This window comes from Syngnathus floridae, chromosome 14 (assembly GCF_059516105.1).
Source record: "Syngnathus floridae isolate MCC-2025c chromosome 14, RoL_Sflo_1.0, whole genome shotgun sequence".
NCBI classification, from domain to species: domain Eukaryota; kingdom Metazoa; phylum Chordata; class Actinopteri; order Syngnathiformes; family Syngnathidae; genus Syngnathus; species Syngnathus floridae.
Window position 1 is genome coordinate 4406819 of NC_142426.1, and position 21933 is coordinate 4428751.

Genomic DNA, 21933 nt, shown 5'->3' on the forward strand with positions numbered 1-21933 from the left:
GTGTGTATGTATAATTTTATTTTTGTAAAAAAAAAAAAAAAATTAGATTATTTCATTTTAAGGTGAGCCTGTCACATAACTAAATGTTGAACTAGTGATAGGCTGAAAATACTTTTTGAATGCTACTTGGAAAAAAAATTATGATTTTTTTCATTAGGAATAATTTAAGGCCATCATTTGCTGGGAAGAGACGTGGACGTTTTTCATCATGCTCTTAAATTTGAATAAAATGTTGAGCCCTCGCAAGCCACGCGGTGGCGCTGTAGCTCACTTGAAATCTCGCAGTCCAATTCCATGATTGCAATAGAGGCAATGACCTGTCTGGCCTGCTTGGATGTTTCCACGTGTGATTTCACTACTGTGCATGTTTGATCTCTACTTGGGGAAAATATCCATTTCAGCAGGAAGTTTTTGCCGTGTAAATGAGGCAGCCAGCACGGCTCAGAGTGGATGTGATGGACTTCCAAATGAGGGAAGAGAAGTGGACCCGAGTGATTCCACACAATCTACTTTGATCTCCCAATCCTCCCCTGTGGTTCCCCAAGTCAGTTCTGGGATGGCCTCCTCCTACCACACCTTGTAGCCCCCGAGCAGGAGAGGCGGGAGGGCTTCCTCCTCCTCTCCCTCTGTTCGTCTTGGGTATCCACGCGTGAGCCGGACTCTCGTTTGAAAATCCACAGGCTGATTTAAAATTCCCCTTCAGAGCACGTCATGCATTTTCTATGCACGGCAAAGGGGAGGGATTGCCCAAATGAACTCCCCTTCCGCCGCCAGCATTCTCACACTTTCTTTCACTTCGCTCATTTTCTCGCCACTCTTTCAACATTAGTTTTACTGCATCGTGCTTTTCACAAATTCCACTGCTGCCGCCTTTGAAGACATGTGTGATCAGAGCAGAGGCGAGGGGGAGCGTGGCAGGGGCGTGACTGGAGAAGGGGGGTGCAAAAACCTGCCTGCAGGGCATTTAGCCTTTTTTTTTTTTTTTTTTTTTGTAGCACTTGTGTTTAGCGGCGGATGGAAGTCAGTCTGGCAAGTGCAGTGTTTGGGGACAGCTTTGATGTGTGCTGGTTTAGGCGAGGCCCACTTGTATAGAGAACACACATGGACGAACAAGATCCGCTCCAGCCAAAAGTCGAATTTTGCGCATTGTTTTCGCAGTTATCGTTGACATGTTAAAAATGGCTCAAGGAGTCCGAATTGCGCTAGACTCGGTCACTCATGTTTTATGACTGATAAAAGATGACTTGCTTATTCATACTTGATCAAGAACTCCAGACTACTTGTTACATCACATATGTATGTCCCCCTTAAATCTTCCCTCGACATCTTTATTGAACAGACAAAATCCAAAACGTATAAAAAAATGAGACTCTGCAAATAGACTTGGCGGCTACTCGACAAATGTTTTTATTAGGAACAATGGGATCCCCTAGCTTATTGTGGATTATAGCAGTAAACAACAAAACACATTTCACTTTCTTTTTTTTTTCTCTTTAAGTGCTACAGGTTTGCGATTATAGGTGTAAAACAGTACAGCAACCATAGTGCCTACATTCTTATATGTACAAGGAATACATTGCAACAATGAAAAATTCAGTTGTATTACTGTTAGAGCGAGCTGTGGCTGCTTTCCGCATTGAGGCCCGCAACAGCAGCAGCAAATGATGCCGTGGACATAAAGCGGACTACAATAGTACAATTAACATAGTCATGGCCAAGCAACATCTTTACCTCTAGGGGTGACAAATTCAACATAAATACGAGTTGACTTTGGTTTGCAGCTATCTAGGACGAGACGGTGGCAGTTTAAGCTGTACACGGCGACGTGAAATGAAACTCGTAGTAGCCTCAAGCCAATATGGACACTTTTGATTCACTTTAAAAACATCGTGTTGTTACAATAGCAGCCGGAAAAATGTCGTTACAGTGTTATTCCATAGAAAGGGGGAAAAAAAATAAAGTACAAATCACTGACTTTACTGTTAAAAAGCTGGTACCGCTCAATAAATAGACAATGTTGTTGTTTGTCCTCTTCCACGCTGTTCTCATGTATAAATATTGCGAGACATCAGTGTCTTTCACTCATGCAAAGACTTTCTTTTTTTAAGAATACAAAAAAAAATATACACACACACACAAAAAATCATGGATCACTTCCAGTTTTTCTGTTAGACTGAAACACAAGACATACATCAATAAAACAGGAGCTCTTCGATGAGAGGAGGGACTTCTCAGGTTCCACTACAGTGGAACAGCTTTTTTTTTTTTTTTTTTTTTTTTTTTTTTTTGAGGGGGGGGGCTGATGTGATTTTCCAAATCCGAGTAGCTGAGGTCACTACCGGACCAGACGGCTACTGCAGCAGGCTACAAACATACCGATAATCAGGCCCATTATGAGAACCACTCCGTTCTCCCCTTCAATGAAAGTGGGCAAAGGCCTGATTTATCGTATGTCTGATCGTAAATGTTAAACCTGTTCAATAGTTATGATCGCAAAGCCTTTTGTGTGTGATCAGAAAAAAAATCTGTATTTATGTACCCTGAAGCGCACACGTGTATGAATAAAGCAACGACAAACAAACGTAAAGAACGTGTTGAAGTTGGCGATGACTTCTCTGGAGGATTCTTTTCCAACAGGAATGCTTCTTTGTTAATTCCCTTCCATGAGACGCTTTGCTCCTTTTGTGCTCAGTTCAACATGCTTCTTCGTCCTTCTCTCTGCCATCGGACATCTTTGTGTCCCCCAAACGTTCACTTTTCTGTGCTTGAACGTTCTGGAGCTAAAATCCCACTCGCATCCAGCTTTTAGATTGCACGATGTTGACGCAAGTATTGGGACCCACGTCTCCATCGAGGAATGACAGAACTTTTATTTTCCCAATGTCTGATAATTTCATGTTCGTCAACTTGTTTCTTGCTAAAATACCAACTCATTGTTTTCACTTTTAATAACATTGAGTTTTTTTTTTCTTTTATATACCAACTTTGAATATAAATTAAAAAGTAGTGGAATGAATTTTTTTTTTTTTTTTACTGGCTTTGGATTCAGACGTACTGTGATTATCCATCCATTTATGTATCGGTTCCACTTTATTGCAGCTATCAATAGGTGTCCCAATACTTGTGTCTGTGCAGTGTACACATCTACTTCCTCCGCTAGTCCATTATACATTCTGAGCAGCTGTTCTTCACAGGAAGTCCTTTGATGGGTGGCTACCAAGAGAGGAGAGGGGGCGTAAGGGGGGTAACCGGAGTCCGCAGTTCAAACGGGGTCCTCCGCCCCAACAAGCAGGGGCACCGCAATGGTTCGTCCCCATCGTCCGTCTCATTTCCCCTTTGCGACACGTGCAACTACTGTCTATGCTAATGTAAGGTTCATGCTACTACTAGTAGAGAAGAAGGCGAGGTTGGGAAAGCTAAATAAAAGAATCTTCAGTTGTCTTCTGTGTTGTCAGCGTGATGATGTGAACTTAGTGTGTGTTTACTGGAGGGAAGGGGGAGTTTGAAGTGTTTTAAGCCAAGTGGAGGGAAAGGCGCCTCACTTCTGGGTGAGGTACGCGCCGATGGTGAGGCTGGCCGCCCCAAGTGCGGCTAGGCCGAAGACCGTCTTGATGGACGGCCACGAGCAGCTGAAGACCGAGTCCCTCTGGCGGTCGTACAGCTCCACAAAAGCGTCCTGTACACAAAAACGACAGCAGATGTTGACTGGCAGAAGGGTGAGATAGATTTGTGCAAACAGATATTGACGTTTGTCCCTTTATAAATGATCCAAAGATCACCCAAAATGGAGTCCGGGCCCAGTTGCATGGCCAGCAAACAGCAAAATATTTTCCCAGAGTCATCAGCTCTCTGGAAAATAACTGGCTAAACAAAACCGCAATTATCAGCTGGACTGGAATCCGCAAGAGATAAACAACCCCCCAAAAAATATGTTTGTTTATTTTTCTGTATGTAAATTCCCCCCTCAGAGCAGCCTTCAATATGTGTTGTTATTGCGCCCATGCTGCCAGCAGAACCATTACACTTCACACACCCGCCCACACATAACCTCAGACACCACACACACACACACACACACACACACACACACACACACACACACTTGACAAACACGGGAATCACCCAAAAAACCCGCCAACTCTTGTAGCAGATGGTGCATTTTTGTGGCATTACGGTACTGGAGCACAACAAATAGTCGACTTGTTTTCAAAGACGTCTGCTCCGCCATAAAATCGGCCTGGGAGAAAATGCTACCAGTGTGTGTGTGTGTGATACACACATCTGTTGATGCGCACTGACAGCAGCAACAGCTGGACAGGAAGTCGTGCAGCACATCAGCTCAAATGAAACAAACGCTGAAACGTCAACGCTTTCTGATAACAAGTTAGCGTTCGTGGCTAATGCCCGACATAATGTACGTTGACCTCAGCGTGACCCGTGGCGTGACTGTGACTCCCTTCGCTGGAATGTCGTACGATTCAGCTATAGCGTTAGAAATTGTTGACTCTCGCTCACGCTGGATTTCCGAGTCCTCAATTGCTGAGAGATGCTGTTGCCAACCAAATTTTAATTCCTCACTAATGGTTAAAATATCACACAGTGTCATAGCGAGTCCAAAATGTCTGCATTGGCAATCATCATTGTGAAATATTTTCACAAATAACAGCATTGATGCAAGAAAGGCAGCTATGCCGCATTTATGGAACAAAAGACTATAAAAAGCCAACGTCTATTATTAATATGTGCTTTGGGGAGACGAGTATTTCCTGTTCCCCCCCTCCCTTCCTGTCCCATGGCATTCTCAAGGCTGGGGGGTTGGTTACAGTCGTGTGTGTGTGTGTGTGTGTGTGTGGGGGGGGGGGGTTATCTGGAGGTGGTCTTTGCGTGTGCGTCACCCAAGTCAAAGCATCAGCAGTTTGTTCCTCCTGCGGGCCCTCGGGTGCCAAAACAGTCGCCACTTGTAAAAACCGCACGGCATTTCCTCGGTTAACACTGGAGCCTTTTGAGCACTTTTATTTTGGAAAATGCCGAAGCTCCCCCGCTACACCCCTTCTCTCCTCCTCCACCTCCTCCTGGTCTCCAGGATGCGGGTATTAATTAGAGAACAAGCTGCTCCAGTCAGACCTCCAGCTGAGGGGAATGTTTTGCTTGGCAAAACACAGACTCCAGCTTGCTCCCTCTTTTTTTTTTTTTGTTCTGTTTCTTCTCAGGCTGCTCCCGTAAAAATGACATCTCAATGGTGTCACGTGACGGCCGATATCCCCTCATGACGCGTGTCCTCGACGCAACCCAGACGGACCGTGCAGATTGTCCCGTCAGAAACGCAAGACAACCAATTACAGTAAGAGGCTGCCAGGAACGCTGATAGATGGTAAAAAGATTCCACACCAGCTCGGTTGGTGATAACTTTGCAGTGGGAGGAGGAGGAAGAAGAGGAGGTGTGACGTTGGCCGCTGATACTGGAGGCTTGTCAGGTGGATGTCATGAGACTGCAGCGTGCTTCACTTTTCCCTCCTGGAACTTGTGAGCCACTCTTTTTCCGAGTAAGAAAAAAAATCATGTGACTTTGTGGAAATACAAACATTACTGTTGACCTCTGGCAAACGCACAAAAACAGCTATCTCCTCCCCCCCTATTAGTGTTTTAAACTTCGCTAGATTGTACGTCCTTGATACCAATTCTACAATTTCTACAATCTGGGGCTTTGGCACCATCTTGTTCTACACTTGCTGATTGTTTTTCTCTTATTAAGTGTGAGGTCTCATAAAAAAAAAAAAAAAAGAGTCCTTCTCACTTGTTGTCCCTTTCCTCTTGAAGTGACCTCCATTATGGAAATGCGAGACTCGGAGGAATCCTAATAAGCAGTCGGCAGCGCACATAAAATTGAGGAGCGGGAGACGAGCAATGGCAAAAACAGCATTTATCACAACCACAACAGAGCGAGCGGCTAAACTTGCGTTCATCGCTTAGCCTGCAGCAAACCATCTGCCTTTGACAGCAGCTGTGCACCTGGGAGATCACACTTCTCAGGGGTGGCTGTTCTTTTTGGAGAGGGGGGATCATTGCCTTTCCTAAAGGTCACAAGGGCAGGCCGGGGTTGCCAGGTCGGCCGCCGACACATGCGGAAACCCTCAAGAGAGAGGCCACAAGTGAGGATTTGGGGAGGGTCGCCTGAGCCGAGCGTCATGGTTACCTTGTTCATTTGCTTTTCCCACCGGCGGGAAGCCTGGCATTTGCTTTTCGCAGGATTTTGGAGCTCCTCGGACGGACCTTTCCACTGGGCATCTTGACTCATCTTGTGCACAACAAGACTCAAGTGTGTTGTGTGTGTGTGCGCGCGTGCGTGCGTGAACGTTCTGGTGGGTAATTGCAGGCCGGCTGAGAGCGCAGCGAAAGGGATGTGGGCTAAAGTTCAGCTGGTAATTAAAGGGACCCGACGTGGGCTTGCCCGTATTAAACGCTGTATATTTCCAAAGCGCATTCTGAAATATTGCTCACGCCCGCCCGCCTGTTGGCTCGCTTTGATTTTCTAATGAGCTTCCGCATGACTTCTTGGCTAATTAAAGTCAAACAAAAAAAATATGCAAGACTCAAGGGAGGGGATGGGGGAAAAAAAAGATAGAAAAAAAAGAAAGTGCAAGCTTGACATTTCTGTTCTGTGTAATAGATCTGTACGATTTAGTTAAGCGGTGTAAACTGCACAAAGCAACAAAACAATTCTTAATTGTAACGCTCGATGTAAATTTACGACATCAGAACACTTAACAGGAGTCAATCTCGAGGGTCACGACCCAGATCCGGTCCGCCCTTCCGTTTTCTTCCCCCCCCCTTTTATCTTGTCGTAAGTCTTCTACCTCCGAGTTCAAACATGCACTTGTGTAAGCACAATAGAACTCACCTCCCGCAGACACAATGGCAGGAAGGAGAATAACCTTGCGGCAAGGTCGACTTCCATCATGTCCCCCGTGCGGGATCTGTTGACCCGCCGCCAAAGAACGAGATAACGTTTATGACGGCGCTTGATAGCTAGGCAGATTCCCCCACATTTCTTTTTCAGTATTTACTTCCTGGCACAGATCAAAATAGTCCGTAATTGTTAATGCGGGAGAGAATGTCTATACATGCCCTGTGATGGTCTGGTCGCCAGTCTAGGGTGGACTCAACCATGTATCTCCTACCAAATGGCGATAAATGACTGTCGTGTGTGTCAACTATCCAAGTGGGTCAGTAAACACACTGTCAAGTGGTGCAACTTGTCGTAAAACGAGTTCCTCGTGGCTCGTGACCGCAGAGGCTCATCAATATTCAAAGGTGCGTCAGCAGCATTTATGTGTTTACAAAATAGACAAGCGCATCACCCCGTGGGAGCCATCGGCTCACATCAACACACCCACACATGCCCGGTGTCATTCCATTGTTTTCTATTCTATTGCCTCTGTTATTCTTCGATGCCCAACCTCTGACATTGTAACTGGTCACGTCTGCGTTCCTGCACATAGGAATGTTTCTGTAGACAAGGTGAAGGGATCTGAAATGTCTTTTTATTAAGTATCTCACACCTTGGATGGCCTACAACTTTTATTGAGGAAGGCCTTAATGCCTTCTATTGATCCAACTTGAAACGGTCCACAAGGTGACCTTTGGGGAGAGGGATTATTATGGGATGGATGCAGGCTGTGTTTGCTCTCCTGTCATTTGTTCTCCTCTGAGCCGTTTACTTTCACTCTCTTTAGCATGCAGAGTACAAATCATGTCACCTCTAGCGCAAGGACCACTTTTGTTTCTGTCCTTGAGAATTGAAAGCACTGGTGTCAAACCCAAGGCCCTAGGGCTGGATCTGGGCCACCACATCATTTTATGTGACCCACACTTTATGTTTTAAAATCTGTAAAAATTTCCAGTTTTAAAAATGACCAAAATTCTGGCATCTATTTTGGAGCTTCGAGTTTGTATTTATAGGTCATGTCAGTTGTAAACAATTGACTAGAGAGCTTTGCTCGGAATCCTTTCAATCGGAATCGACAGAAAAGTCGGCTTACGAAAGCATTAAATGTGCACCGATGGACAAGCTGACCAAGGTGAAGTCAGTTGGACATCCGGCTTTAACACCGGCTCTATAAATGGCTGCTTGGCTGCATCTAAAAGCAGCCGGCGTTCTCTATTCGGTCAAAGGAGGAAGTGACCGAGGCGAGTCGGACGGAAAGGCTTGAGTGCTGCGCCGCCCGCTATAAATAACGACCGGCTTCGGCTCTTAGCGAAGCGCTGACAAATCCAATAAAACCAGCCTCGGTCCAGCTACTCCTTCAAACGACGGAAAAGTGACGCTCGGTCACGTCCGGCCAAATAAAGCTGGCTTTGCCACTAAGTCGGCCTGTCTACCGCATAGGTGGCTAATGGTCCCTTGGCAAAGAACGTCAGCTGTTGGCATGACCCGCCCGCGGCTTCCACGGAAGCGGCCTTCTGCCGAGAAGCTACGTTTCGCTCCGATGACTCACTGGAGTGAATGAAAGAAGAATCTGTTTTCCAGTTAATGATCAGACATCCGATAATTATCCAAGGTGCTTTCATTCAGTGCGTACGGGAAGCCAAATGCTATCTGTGGAAAACAACTCGAGAGCTCCGAGGCTGATCACTTCAGATCGGAATGCCCTGATAGTGAACCGTGGGAAGATGCTAGGTCGACGCTGCCGTGACAAAACACCAGCACATGGGTGACATTGACTTCTTCTTGACATTGGAAAATGAAAGGAGATGTGAAATACTTTCCAGGTGTCTTTGTGTGGAAGCATACGTGTGTTAAAAATACACAAGGCTTGTTCAAAGCCACCCCTGGCTAGTTTAACCATAGCAAATTTTAGTTTTTTAAAACAGTTTGCAGTTCCGGTAATCGGTGCTAACACTGCAGCTCTGCTTACCTTTTCATCTTTAAGAAGATGGGGCTTGCTGGTTTTCATTGAAATCTCAGACGGGACATTTCTAAACAGTTTTAGAAGTAGGCTGAGAGAAGATTTTCTTGGTTGCTTGGATGTGTGGGCTGCACTCTAGTGACCAAAGTATTTGTTTACAAGCCGCTAAAAGAAAGACTTTTACATCTTGTCCTTTAAAAGAGACACTTGGTGACCTTTTTACGACCACACAATCACAATGTTGACAGGCAGGGGCTGAAAATAGACAGACTACCGCTTGTTGGAAACGGTGTGTGTATGTTTGTGTGTGTGGTTGTGGGTGTAAGGTAGCTTGATTGTTCTCAATTTGAAAAGAGCGAAATCACGTCACTGGGATTTCATTCAAATGTTCCATTGTTGTCTCTCAAGTAACGCGACCGTACGAGCTTGACATTTTGTCTAAAAGAACCTTTTCAGGGAATGATTGCTCAACTATTTTCTCAAGTTCTCAACAGTTCACTTAGTGTAAAGTCACTTCCTGTGCCAGACGCCCCGGGATGACATCATCGTCTGGTTTAAGCCGGATGGTGCTAGAGCCAAGTATGGTTATATCAGAGTGTGTAACTAGGGAAAGAGTACAGGCGGGCCAAACATGTACTTATAAAGCAAAAGAAAGAGGGCCAGAATCGTATTAGACATCGTAACTAAGAGATTTTTTGTTTGTTTGAAAGCATTTACTGAGCTCTAGCCCGGGGAAAAGTTGACTTCTCAAATGAAATGCACGGCCTTTGATGGAATCCCAACTCGGCTCTGTGATTTAGGGGGATTCGGCGTGTAATGACATCTGAGAAACAATTCGACATGTCGGGCGAGGAACATCAAAGTTCCGCCGTCGTCTCGCTCGGTGTCCCCTTTCATCTGGGAGGGGGCTCCTCGCTTGCTCTCCAGAACTGGATGTAGTTTCAGGTTTGCGCCCTGGAAACGAGGCCCCACTATACGGGACGAAAGTAGAACGAACGAACGAACGGCCGGCCGGCCGGGGGCCGTCGGTGGGCGCAGCAGAGCGAAGCCGATCCAACATCTCAGATGTCCGATAATGTCAAAGCAGACAATTGAGCGTTTGAGGCCGGGCTCCCTCGGGAGCATCTTTGAAGTGGGAACAGAGGAGGCGACCCGACCCGCTTTGCAGAAACTCCCACCAAGCCGCAGTGAAGGCAGGCAGCTCTTATTAGAGCAACTGGCACAAAAAAAAAAGACAAAGTGAAGAGTTTACATCAGACAAGCTAACAATTAGCATAGCCTGATAATTTCAACTTTCTTCTTCAGATTTTGTGGCGGTCTGGAAGCTCTCTGGCACCATACTGCCCCCCCACAAGTCAGTGTAGGTACAACCCCCCCTTCTTTGCCATGCGTGGGATCACTCATGTTTTTAAAATATGCATAGCCCGCTTCACTTCATCAGCTCTTCAAAACAATCAGATGAAGCCGGAATCATCTCTCCATCCTCCCACCCTCCCTTCATCCTCCGCCCTCTTCTGAGTCTGGGGAAAAGTTCAACGACCTCTCTCAGTCAGGCAACCAGCTGATTTTCATGGATAGGAATGCTAGGAATGCATTGATGGGGAAACAAACAAGCGGTTTGATACGAGCACGAGGGAGCTGGCGAGCCTTTAGATAAACGAGTCTGCTGTCTTAAAGCGAAACGTGCCCCCACGCATTACCCATGATGTCATCCAATAAGTTCATCTGAACATTCTTCAGCGATGAACCAACGCCATCTGACGCCACTCGTTTCTCTTTTGTGTGAGGCGAAGAACCGCCTTCGTCATGGTGGGGGAAAAAAGCAGCCGGCAGATGATGATAAGTCACCTATTGTGACAGCCGAGGTCTGCAAAGGTCCATGGTGTGTGGGAGGAAGCATTTTTGCCTGTGTTGGAAATGTAATTAGTTGGGAACTTCCTGTTGTGAATTCTTCTGAGGGCCAAAGTTAACAAGTCAAGCGGGAAAGATGTTGTAAAAATACTGTATAAGCACAAAAGAGGAGACAAATATGCTTAGGGTGACAAACTTTAGTACCCACTCAATCTTTGTGTTAGGATTGAGGTTAGAACCCGAATTTCCAACATGGTGCTTCAGATAAACTGAACAGAATTGTCAGTGAACACGAGCTCACATTTAAGCTTTCTTTAATTTGCACTTCCTGTGGCCCCAACCTTTGACCCTGAAACATTCCTTTCCCAAAAGGCTTTTTAGTGCGACGCATGTGAGTACATTACTTTGCAGTCAGCAGACACGTCAGCTGAGAATCAGATGATTGTTTAGTCAGATGACAACAAATTAGACAACACGTCTCCTGCTTTCTCACCCCGGCAAGAACAATCTCTGCTTTTTGTCTTATTTCACAGTTCCGCACCTGATAGTCGCATTAGTTAGAGCCCATTAGGCTCTCCACCATTGCTTCACCTCTTCTTAGTTAATATCACCTTGTCTCTGTTTGCGGAGTAGCGCCGTCCCGACTGATTTGTACGCAAGACGGAATGTGCTGCAGCGTAAATCATAAACAAACGCTGACGCAGGCAGAAAGTCACAAGTGGGCCGTTCTTGACCTCTAAATTTCACGTCGGGAGCAAATTCCATGCAGGTGTATTGTCTGTGCAGTATTTCTCGACTTTTCGTCTTCCGTGAAGTGAATAGATGTACTCAAATTAAAAATTAAAAAGCAGCGAATGATGGTAGACTGGCGGGCTAGTTTAATTTTTCAAGTCGCCTTCATTATGCAGAGAAAATAGATTCTTATTAGATTTTTTTTATAGCCGTGCGCCATCAAATGTGAAAGACAAATGAAGCACTTTATAGGTCAATTTGCAGACTTAATTAGAAGAGGGTGCTTTACTTCCTGTGCCCTCGTCTAGACATGCCAACACGTTTTCCGTAAATGACAAATGAATCGAGACGTATGAAAAATGCGCCGTGACAGAAAACTGGCGGCGGCATTCCTATAAGCATTCCGTATTGTCAAAAAAATACAACTCAAAACAGCTCAGAGCGGGAAAGAAAAAATAATCTATCTGTCTAGTCCTCTGAATTCCAATTCTCACCACGTCTTTGAAGTGGATGGCATTATTGGAGTTGCAACGACAGACCGACAACCAATTAAAATTTGCACTCGGATGAAATTGATGCCCCCCCCATCTGACGATGGCACGAGTTCAAGGTTGTGGATTCTTCCGTTTATTCGATCTCCTCCAGACATCAGGAGACTTACAGTTACACATTAAAGTCGGACTTTTTGATACAACCAAGGTTCTCCTTTGATTGTTATAGTGCGCTTAATGCAGTGGATTCAAACACTCAAATCGATAGAGCGTGTTCCTTTTGATGATATTCGAGCAATGGCTGACCTCACTCTGTGTTTTCTGGACAGATCCCATTTCCAGATGCTACCAAGGGCATACACTACCCTTGCATTTTGGAGAACAATAATAATAGCGTACTGTTTGTTAATGGCCAGTGTTGCACCGGGAAATCCCAGCTGTGGTACTGATACTGTGCACGTATACACGTGTGTGTGTGTGTGTGTGTGTGTGTGTGTGTGTGTGTGTGTGTGTGTGTGTGTGTGTCCTGGCTCCGAGAGAGGGAGTAGGCACCCCGAGGCCATCTGCTCCCCGCCATGCTCACATGTCACACTGTGACAACACAGAATTATTGATTCACACCGCCACATCCGCTTGTGTGTGTACACGCCGGCGTGCCGCGCTGTCAGTGTGTACGGGCGAGTGTGTACACACACCATTTGTGGACAGCAAATAATTGATTTGCATCAGTACATCCGCTTCTGTGTTTGCTTATGAGTGTATGCGCGTGTGTTTGAACTTTTGCGACGTTCAAATAAATTCTCATGACAAAGGGGGATTATGTATTATGGAGAATTCACTTCAGAACTGTTGTCACAGTGTGAGGTTAAGCAAATGGTTGTTTGTCTATATGCCCTCTGTGATTGATTGGCAATTAGTCTGTTGGTATACTCGTCTCTCCCCCAAAGTCAGTTGGGATGGACTTCACAAGCAACTACCAAGCATGTTTTAGACAGTGCTGGATCAGACATATGATGTAAACATGCTAATTGCTAATCATCTTAAGCTAATATTTTTGTCAGTTGTTGCTCGAGGTAGGTGTGGCTAATGTATGACAACCCTAATGAATAACGTCAAACCATCTAAATTTAATCTACCTAAAAACACAATTTGAGAATCAGAACAAACATAATGCAAATGATCTAGCAAGCTAACTTAATAGCGTTAAGTAGCATAGCATCATCAAATCGTAAAATAGCATCTAAGAAGATGATGATCTTGTGAGCTTGACCTTTTCTGTCGGATTGATTGTGCTCTTCTGACTTTGTGATAGTGTATTGTCATCTATTTAGTCAGGCATTTCCTCAAAGTAAACTTGGAATGATCCAAACTCAAACGCCACATTTGTCGTTTCAGATCACCAACAAATTTGACCATCTCTACAGCAACCTGCTGGATCTCTTCAGGTCAGTGACAATCCCTACTGTTCTGATACCCACAAACAATAATATGAAACAATCTGAAACCTTTTCATCACAAATATAACGTGTTTGACTGTACCTAGCTAGCAGCTAGCATGCGAAGCTTAGTGTCTCCTTATGGTGAGAGAGGTCAATTCAAATGTACGCCACCAGTCACAGAAGTTTGACATCAGTGTTGTGAAATTGTATCAATGCCAAATATTTAATCAATCTCATCCATATAGCAATCAATACCACCTTCCGTCTTTCAGAAAAAGTGGCAAAAAGCCAAACACGCCGTTATCAATTTACGTAATGTTGGCTGGTCGAGTGATTTGATGTCCCAAATGTGTATATTTAAGTATATTTTTCTTGAAAATATGTTAGACTCCAAGTTTTGAGTTGTACGATGTTTGATGCTGTATAATGGCCAGTCAAGCAAAATGGATGACCATCAGGTTGGAAGGCCTTCTATCTTTCTTTCCATCCATCCATTCCCTCCCTCCCTCTGCAAGCGCTTATCTTATTTGCATGCAGTCACGGACCAAAATCAGCAGCCCGTCCAAACAACAGCCTTAATACCCTGAGACCTGGCTGCCAGTGTCAGGTAACATTGCGGATCCCTAAAAAATGCAGGGACACGCGAGAGGCTTCTAAATATAGAGACGGTAGCATCACTTGCTCCGCTCGCAGCCGCTTAATTGTCATGTTAAGCGTAAATCCCGCCTCCGTTGGCTGCTGTGCAATCATGATGTTCTTATCAAACAAAAACACCACCTCCAAGTTTAAAAAGAAAAAGCAGCCCTAATGAACCATCCGAGATGGCGGATGAAAGGGCATTCCACCTTTTCCCGCCTCGGTGGGAGCAAGATAACGAGGAGCCCGCTGGGAGCCTGACTGACTTTGCCAACGGGCACAACCTCGTGAGCTGTGCAGCATATCAATATATATATATATAGAGCAAGGTTAAACGTTTCTTCTGATTGTCTGGTTTGGGGACACTCCCATCCCACCCCCACAAGGCTTTTGAAAAAGATCTGCTACAGTTCTCTATTTTCAATTAATTGCTGGTTCAACAGTGGCCAGATGGGACTTTTTTTTTTTTTATATAGCACGCCTGTTTTTAGCTAACAGCATAACAGACTGTTGCATTGCAGGCTTTTGACTACAATCAATTATTTCTCAATAGTTACTCCCGAAATTACAAAAATCCCTCAGGTCACTCGCAACTAGTCCCAGTCGTTTTCACTGTACTGTGTGGAAATATAGAGTTTTCAATATTTTTCCATTTTATGAGGGATTCACAGATCCCAGGTCAAGAAGACCAACATGCTTAAGCAAATCTTGTCATTATTCCGATGAATGCCTTGTGAGCCATGTCATAGCAGCAACCAGTTGCACCTCTATTTGTGTCCGCCAACAGTGGGCTTCATGTTGCTTCTTAATTGGCTATTGTTCCACATGACAAGCACGGACTCTGGGATTTGGCCCAACTCGCAGTTGCCCACACACAGAAGGATTCAGGCATCGTAAATATTGAACAGGTTTTACGATTATCGACCCTGCCCATTTTTCCAAGCGGTTTAATTTTGCTCCACACTATCGTAACTGATCAAGATAATCTTTTATACGATCGTTACTTTGCTCACGTTGACTAAAAGAGAAACTGCTCAAATTCGTCTCCATCGCCGATAAGGGTGCGCTCGACTGAAAAATTTGAAACATCTGAGGAATGTGTAACCTTGTGCAACAAGAAGTTCTCTGCGATTGATCTCGACTCGCAAACAAAACATCTTCTGTACACAAGCACATTGCTTGGGTTTGTCCCTGAACCATAAGCGGACAAAAGAGCAAAAAGGCCCACACCCTTCATTGGCCACTCAGGAAAGCAACACCCAGCTCGTCTCCATTATTTATTTACAGTCTCGCTTCCCAAGTAGACATTCCTGTGGCTCTCCTGAGGAGAAAAGGCCTGAATCTAGTCACACGGGAACAGGGTGGAAACGGGCACAGCAACACAAACAAAAACAAATCGCTAAATCTCGGAGACATAACCCCAGCAGCTTTTTTAGGAGGTGTTGCCCAGGTGCATAGTTGTGAGGTCTGGCGTGTCTGGAATGTGCGCGGAGGCCACAAAAGCGTGTGCAGTGTGTGCGCATGAGGGATATAGAAAAAGAAAAACATCAACTCTTCTGTCTTTGCATCATTAGAAGGTAGAAATCCTCTAGTCGTACGTCAGCCTGTTTGTTAAGATGACTGACAGCTCAGACGATCAAACTGACTTCAGAGGAAACCAACAAAAAGAATCGAGACGGTATCGTATAACACTCCCCTGTCAGAAACGGGGGCAGTCTATCCTTCAAGGTAGTGCTTTCCGAGCCGGGCCCGAGCACTAGTACCGATACTTTTGAACAAAAGTGAAATATTGCCGCAACTGTGTGTGAGTGTGCAAGATGATGTTGACTTAGCGATACTTGCGGTGGGCTGATTGCTAACAGATCTCCATCTTAACTAGTCTAATAGTACCTACGCTATGGTACCTCCAGCTTTATGGAGCGGTACTTTTTACCAATAAACCACGAAGAGGGTTCAAACGTTTTGTACTAGCATTTCAACTTATACTGTAATTATCGTCAATAACTGTATTTAGCGTACTTGAAGTATCTCTTTGTGTAAGAGAGATACTACGAGTGGTATGTTGAAACCATGCTTGATCATCAAAATGATGGTGACATAAACAGATTAGATCATGCCTTAATGGATGGTCTTCAGTTTAGCATTCTAGTGTCATTCTCTCACCACACGAATTAGGATAATGCGTTGGAGTCGTGCTTTTAAAGTGCCATCTGCCATTTGCTGATGTCGGCCAGATTATCCAGTTAATTGATAAAGGTATCAACAAATGCCACTCTTGTTCCGTTTTGTGTTTATTAGTTTACTTCAGTATTTTTTTTGCTGATCACTTGCCTTCTTTCTGGTTGAATTCTTTTGATTTTGGTCTGCTTGGAATTTTTACTGAACGTAAAGCCAAACTAGGGATTGCTTACAGATTGTGTACAAACACTGGAATTTTTTGGGCGTTGCAGATTCCAAAAAGCATAATCTTGATATGAAGTTTTCATATTATTTCATGGCTACAAAAACAGCCAGAGGCTCTGTGATGTCTTTCCAATGGCAGTCAACAGTGTGAAGGCTTAGCCTCCTTCCTCCCCCTCCTCCTGAATTCCTCAGACAAGAATGTCTGGAACAAGCCTCTTTGTGCTCAGAGGATCTCAAGGGGGATGTCAGATCTCTTCACCCCAGTAAGAAACTCTTCATGTCAGTCCGGGCCCGTAGGAAAGAAGTGGACGCAAACATGGCGAAAGACTTTTGCATCACTTTGGCGGGACACGTTTGAATGGAGCCCACCCCAACAGTTCTTGGCGACGCCACTGATCCATTAAACAGGAGACGCAAATTGGAGATAAGTGCGATTTTTATTTTGGCCCTTCTGTGAGTGTTTAAATGCTCTTCCTTTTGTGAGTTTGCTCCACCGCCATTCAACTTGTCACCTAAATGGAGATTAACGACTTCCTCCGCCATCTCGCATCCACTCAGCCACAGTTGGAGGCGGGGTTTAGTGTTCCAGATGCCTGCTGCATTGTGGCAAGGCTCACCTGTCAACTGGCATCAGTGTGCGCCCCCCACCACCACACACACACACACACACACACACACCTGGCGGCTTACTGCATTCCTTTTGGCAACCTGATCCAAGTTCGTTAAAAAAAGGCACTCATGCAGGTGCCTTCATTTCTCACTGGGATGAATAAAAGTAAATGAGAAAACGTTACCATACAGTGAAAATTGGACTTGCTATCTGTTAGCCACTTTTCACCCCTCCCTACTTCCAGGGGACACTGACAAGTATTAACTGACTCGCCTGGCAAGTGCAAAGCGGAATGTTCCAGATAAAAACAAGGCCACATTAGCATGGAAAGAGTCATCTAAATAACACACCCAAATGGCCACTGGGCAAATTTTGTGGAACTAAAAGTGAGTTGGACTCAGCAGCCATAAGCAGACACTCCTATATTTGGTCGCTAAAACAACAGGAAACAGAGGGTGGCTGACAGACAGCTGTTTCCACGCCACTCTGGTGTGTCCAAAAACCTGATTGGCCTTCAGCTGTTTTTTTTGAAGAAGAGTGGGAAACAAAACAAGAGACTAAACATCACATCTATTGCTCTACAGAATTTTTGGGAACGCCAAATCCCCGTGACCGAAGTATCATCCCGATTGTGTGTCATTTGGCAGATGGCGCATAAGTACCTAAATAAATAGATGCAATCGCTCCAAAAAGGGACCAATGTGGCACATTTTTGATCCACATAAAGCAGATTAAAGATTTAAAGAAAAGGGGTCAGTTCATCCGAAGTCAGAACGAGGAAGTGATGCCACCATGTCTGTCTGCCTAACCGCTTCAGGGTCACCACGGGGCCCGGAGCAGCTGACTTGAGGTCAAAAAGTTTGGAATGTCCGCCAGAGTCAGGAAATGAAGCACTACATTGCTAATGACTTGCCACGTTTTGTCAAGTCAACAAATTTTTATGCTGGATGTTTTCCTTTCATCTAACATGCCCTTTGGGCACAAACTCCATCTGGTTGGTTCAATTTGTGCAGATGTTGATATTCAGGCAATTACTTTCTTTGGGTGTTTTATTGACACGTCTCTGACATCAAGAACTCCCGCACCCTGTTTTTGCCTTCTGTCCGTCAACTCCAGTTTGAATGTGTGCATCCAACAAGACTTGATGCAGCTCACACCAAGATAGGCTCTTCAGCTGTTGCTTGAAAGTGGCACTGGATCTTCGCCCATTTTAGTGAACAGCATATCCATGACCAGTCCAAAAAATTCATTTGGATGAGAACTGCTCCAAAACCTACAGTCAACCTTGAGACATTACAACCCTAAGGTCTTATGGACGTCAACTTTGTGAATTTATTCTCCATCTACGGTGAGATGATCCAGACTAATCCACGGGATGCTGTCCTGCTTTCTCTGTCTCGCCACCCTCGTGTCCTCGCAGCTGCAAAGCATACTGGGAAGATGACCTACATTATTGTACCGTAGGCGCCGCCATCCATCCCAGCCGCCCGTCCTCACACACTTTGGAACGGCGCAAGTCAGAACGGTTGAGCCCGGCAGAAGCTCCGGATTAGCGCCCGCTGCTGCTGGAATGGCGAGCAGCCTTTGATATGCGGCACAACATGCAACCTTGCAAAGACACCCTCACACACACTCGAGGGGAATCTTAAACGCTAAGACGGAATCCTGCAGATGAATCATTGATGCCCCCCCCCCTTCCTTACTGACTCCAAAAGCCGCGGGCCAAAATGAGCGAGTGCCACAAATGTTATGTTCTCATTAAAGGCACCTCCACTAATGAAGAGGCTAATTCCTCGCAGATTGGTCTGATGAGTTCCAAGATGAACGGTTGCTCGCTCACACTGCAAGATCGGTGTAAAAAGAAGCCAGCCGAGCACCAAGCCATGCCAGCAAAAGTGGAATCGCAAACAAATTAATCAGTGACTGAGCCTCACACAACTACCGACAATCATTCTCAAGTGCCGCCTGCAGTATTCGATTGGACCACAAAAACATTTGTGAGCACTATCGCGGGAAAAGCGGATTGCCCAAACAGCTGTAGCTAACATATTTCCCTGTAAATGAAGAATACAAAGAGAGGAAAGGGCAAGAAGAAACAGCCATGCATGCCATAATTCTGACAAGTCTTCCTTTCTTTCTTATGTCCGGTGGCTTTCTTTTTCCTTGATGGTGATCTGATTGTTTGTACACATCTGCGCTGTTACAAATCGCATTTGGCACAAAATTTTATTAGGAATGTTCCTCATAGTGTGTAACAACATTTTAAACGTCATGTTATATGGATAATGGAGACACATTCAATGAAACCAACCAATCACAAGCCAGTTTATCCCTTAAATTTCAATCCAGTACACTTTTACAAGGGTGTCGTCTTATACAATGTTTCATTTTGAAATATGACTTACCATGTTGATGTAAAATTTTATTACAAATTGTATTTGGGATGATGGGATCTTTATAGGACCATACTGCAGCTCTGTGACAGATGCGTGACTGCTAGTCTCTCAGCACAGTCGGGAGGGCGGGGCTTTGGAAAGAGCGTCGGGAGGTGTGACGCAGCTCGCTCTCTGATTGGTCGGATCGGTTTGACGGCCAACACCAGTGTCTAATCAGAGAGGCGCACGAGTGGAGGCCGCCCATCCTGCGCCTTCGTGCGTAATGGGAACATGTCGAGCTTTTTCGTTGGCAACCTCGAACTACAAACGTGATATAATGTGGCGTGTGAGGTCGCATCTGCAAACGCGCGCGCACACGGGCAATCGCGCATCGACACGCCTTCAACCCGCAGCAGCAGCAGCAGCAGCAATGGAGGAGCTGTGCTCCAGCGGTACCGAGAAGGAAAAAAAAAAAAAGCTCAGCCGAATCACACATACCCAGTCCCCGTTGTCTTGGATCCAGCTGCCGAGGGGTCCGTTTAAGTACTCAGTCATCCACTCGGCAATGTTGTCCACTTGAGACGTCATCTCCTCCTTAGTGGCGCACTCCACGCACACGGTCCCGCCGAACTCGAAGAAGGCTATGATCCGGCCCCAGTTGACGCCGTCTCGGAACAGTTCGTCGATCACCTCGGCGAACCGTCGCTGAGCAGTTGTGGAGGAGAGGTACAGCTGCCGAGACATCTCTGTGAAGTCCGGCTGGTAAAGTCTCTCCAGTTCGTCGCCGGCCTCGCGCAAGACCCGGTGGATGTCGGCGAGCGGGTCAGAACCGGGGCTACGCTTGGAGTCGCAGTCGCGCTCGGGCCCAGCGCTGGCTTCGCGGCACCGGAGCACCAAAGTCGGCGAGGAGGCGACCAGTAAGCCGTTATTAGCAGCGGCGGTATCGTCCTCCTCCTCCCCGCGAGCGGCACCGAACCCCCACGCGTAGCCGCGTTTGGAGAGTTTATGGCAAATATAATTCTCCACGATGCTGCGATTTCGCTCGTTCGCCATCTGGGCTTAATTTGGCACTTTGTAGTCTTAGATTTGGCTCTTAAATAAAAGACATCGTGCATCCATTCGGTGCACTGCTTTGCGCAGGGCTCATCCAAAAGTGGACTGCGACCACAGCGAACCGAGTCCACGCCTAAATCCCACGCGCGAGCAGGAAATGAAAGGTTGTAAAAGTCCCCACAAAAAGCTGCGAGGCACACTGGCGAGCTTGTCTTTGCATGGAAATCCAATACGCGGAAGAGGCTGGAGGGGGTGCGGATGTATTCCCAGTGCGCACCAGCCAGACATGGAAGAGTTGCGCAGGGGAAAAAAGCGGGGCGCAAAGTTGTCTGCGCCAGAATGGCCGCTCAGCCCCGTGTCGCCGACGGTTAGTTGAGGCGGCGTTTGAGCTGCACTTCGGAGACCACTGGCTAGGTTCACTTCCATGCAGAGCCCTCCTCCTCCTCCTCCTACTCCCCCCTCCTGCTGCTGCTGCTCCGCCAGTGGCTGCTTGACGTCACTTACGCAAAGTGCGCCCTTTGGCTGCGCTCTGGAGCCGCCATGTATACACTCGGAACTGCAGACAAAATCATTCATTGCATTAAAATTGATGCTTAGAAACCATCTGTGTAATAGCTAGACGTCTGCTCGTTTTTAATGGGGATAATTAATAACTCCTCCTGGGCAGCACGGTGAAGTAGTGGTTAGCCTCACAGCTGTGAGGTTCGGGATCCGAATCTCAGTTCTGATCTTCCTGTGTAGGACCGCATAGTTTTTAACCAGATTTATGACAAGATTGCTATTTTGAATATGACCAAGATAGACGCTCTTAACTTTTTTCTTAACATTTTCTGTATATTTTTCAATGCATGTCTAAAAAAAAAAATCTACTATCCTAACCCAACAACAGAGTTTTATCTCACTTCTCACCCAAAGTCTGCTCGGATGGGTTCTAGCTCGCCACCATCCTAAATTAGGGCAAACTGGAGAAAATGGATGAACGGTTCTTCCGCCATTTAGTATCTGTGTGGCTGCAGGAAGACGTTGCATTTTGTAGATGTGGAGCCAGGCCTCGTGTCCCTTGATATCATTCTGCTCACTTCCTCTTGTGAAAATTAATTATCTGGGTTCATCTTCATGTAGTATTAGTCTCCTTTGGGACTTAAGAAAAAAAGAAAGACTCTGAGATAGGCCATTTTCTGCAGATGTGGAAAGCCCCTTCAAGGGAGATTAACTTTTCACTAGCACAAACGGAATATTTTAATTCTCAAAAAAGAAAGACCACCGGGCTTCCAATAGGCCCACTTTATATCAGATTACTAAAATTGATCTAGTTTCACATGTAAGAGGGGAACAAATAAAAGTGTTCTCTGCCTCAATCACCCTAATTAAATATGATTTAGGCATGTTTTTATCGCAGGCTTTTTAGGTTGTTAATATTTCCAGGAAACTGTTCTT

At 45.6% G+C, this 21933-nt stretch overlaps 1 protein-coding gene across 2 annotated transcripts; it reads right to left on the bottom strand.

The window, feature by feature from the left end:
* Positions 1 to 1378: 1378 nt before the first annotated feature.
* bcl2b (BCL2 apoptosis regulator b) lies at positions 1379 to 20942 on the bottom strand. Of its 2 annotated transcripts, XR_015862470.1 has the most exons (3): positions 19942 to 20942; positions 19474 to 19764; positions 3528 to 3676 (listed from the first exon to the last, which is right to left on the bottom strand). XR_015862470.1 is itself a non-coding variant. In XM_088395664.1 (2 exons), the coding sequence occupies exons 1-2, from the start codon at positions 20494 to 20496 to the stop codon at positions 3539 to 3541; spliced, it is 693 nt and encodes a 230-aa protein (XP_088251790.1). In that variant the 5' UTR covers positions 20497 to 20936; the 3' UTR covers positions 1379 to 3538. The 2 variants fall into 2 exon arrangements, 1 of the variants encoding a protein (XP_088251790.1); XM_088395664.1 differs by lacking the exon at positions 19474 to 19764 and having other exon boundaries at positions 1379 to 3676; positions 19942 to 20936.
* Positions 20943 to 21933: the final 991 nt, after the last annotated feature.

Coding starts and splice junctions, on each gene's coding strand:
- bcl2b (XM_088395664.1), bottom strand. CDS start 20,496: ATGGCGAACGAGCGAAATCGCAGCATCGTGGAGAATTATATTTGCCAT. Junction 3,677..19,941: donor TCCAAGACAACGGGGACTGG/GTATGTGTGATT, acceptor TTTTGTGTACAG/GACGCTTTTGTGGAGCTGTA.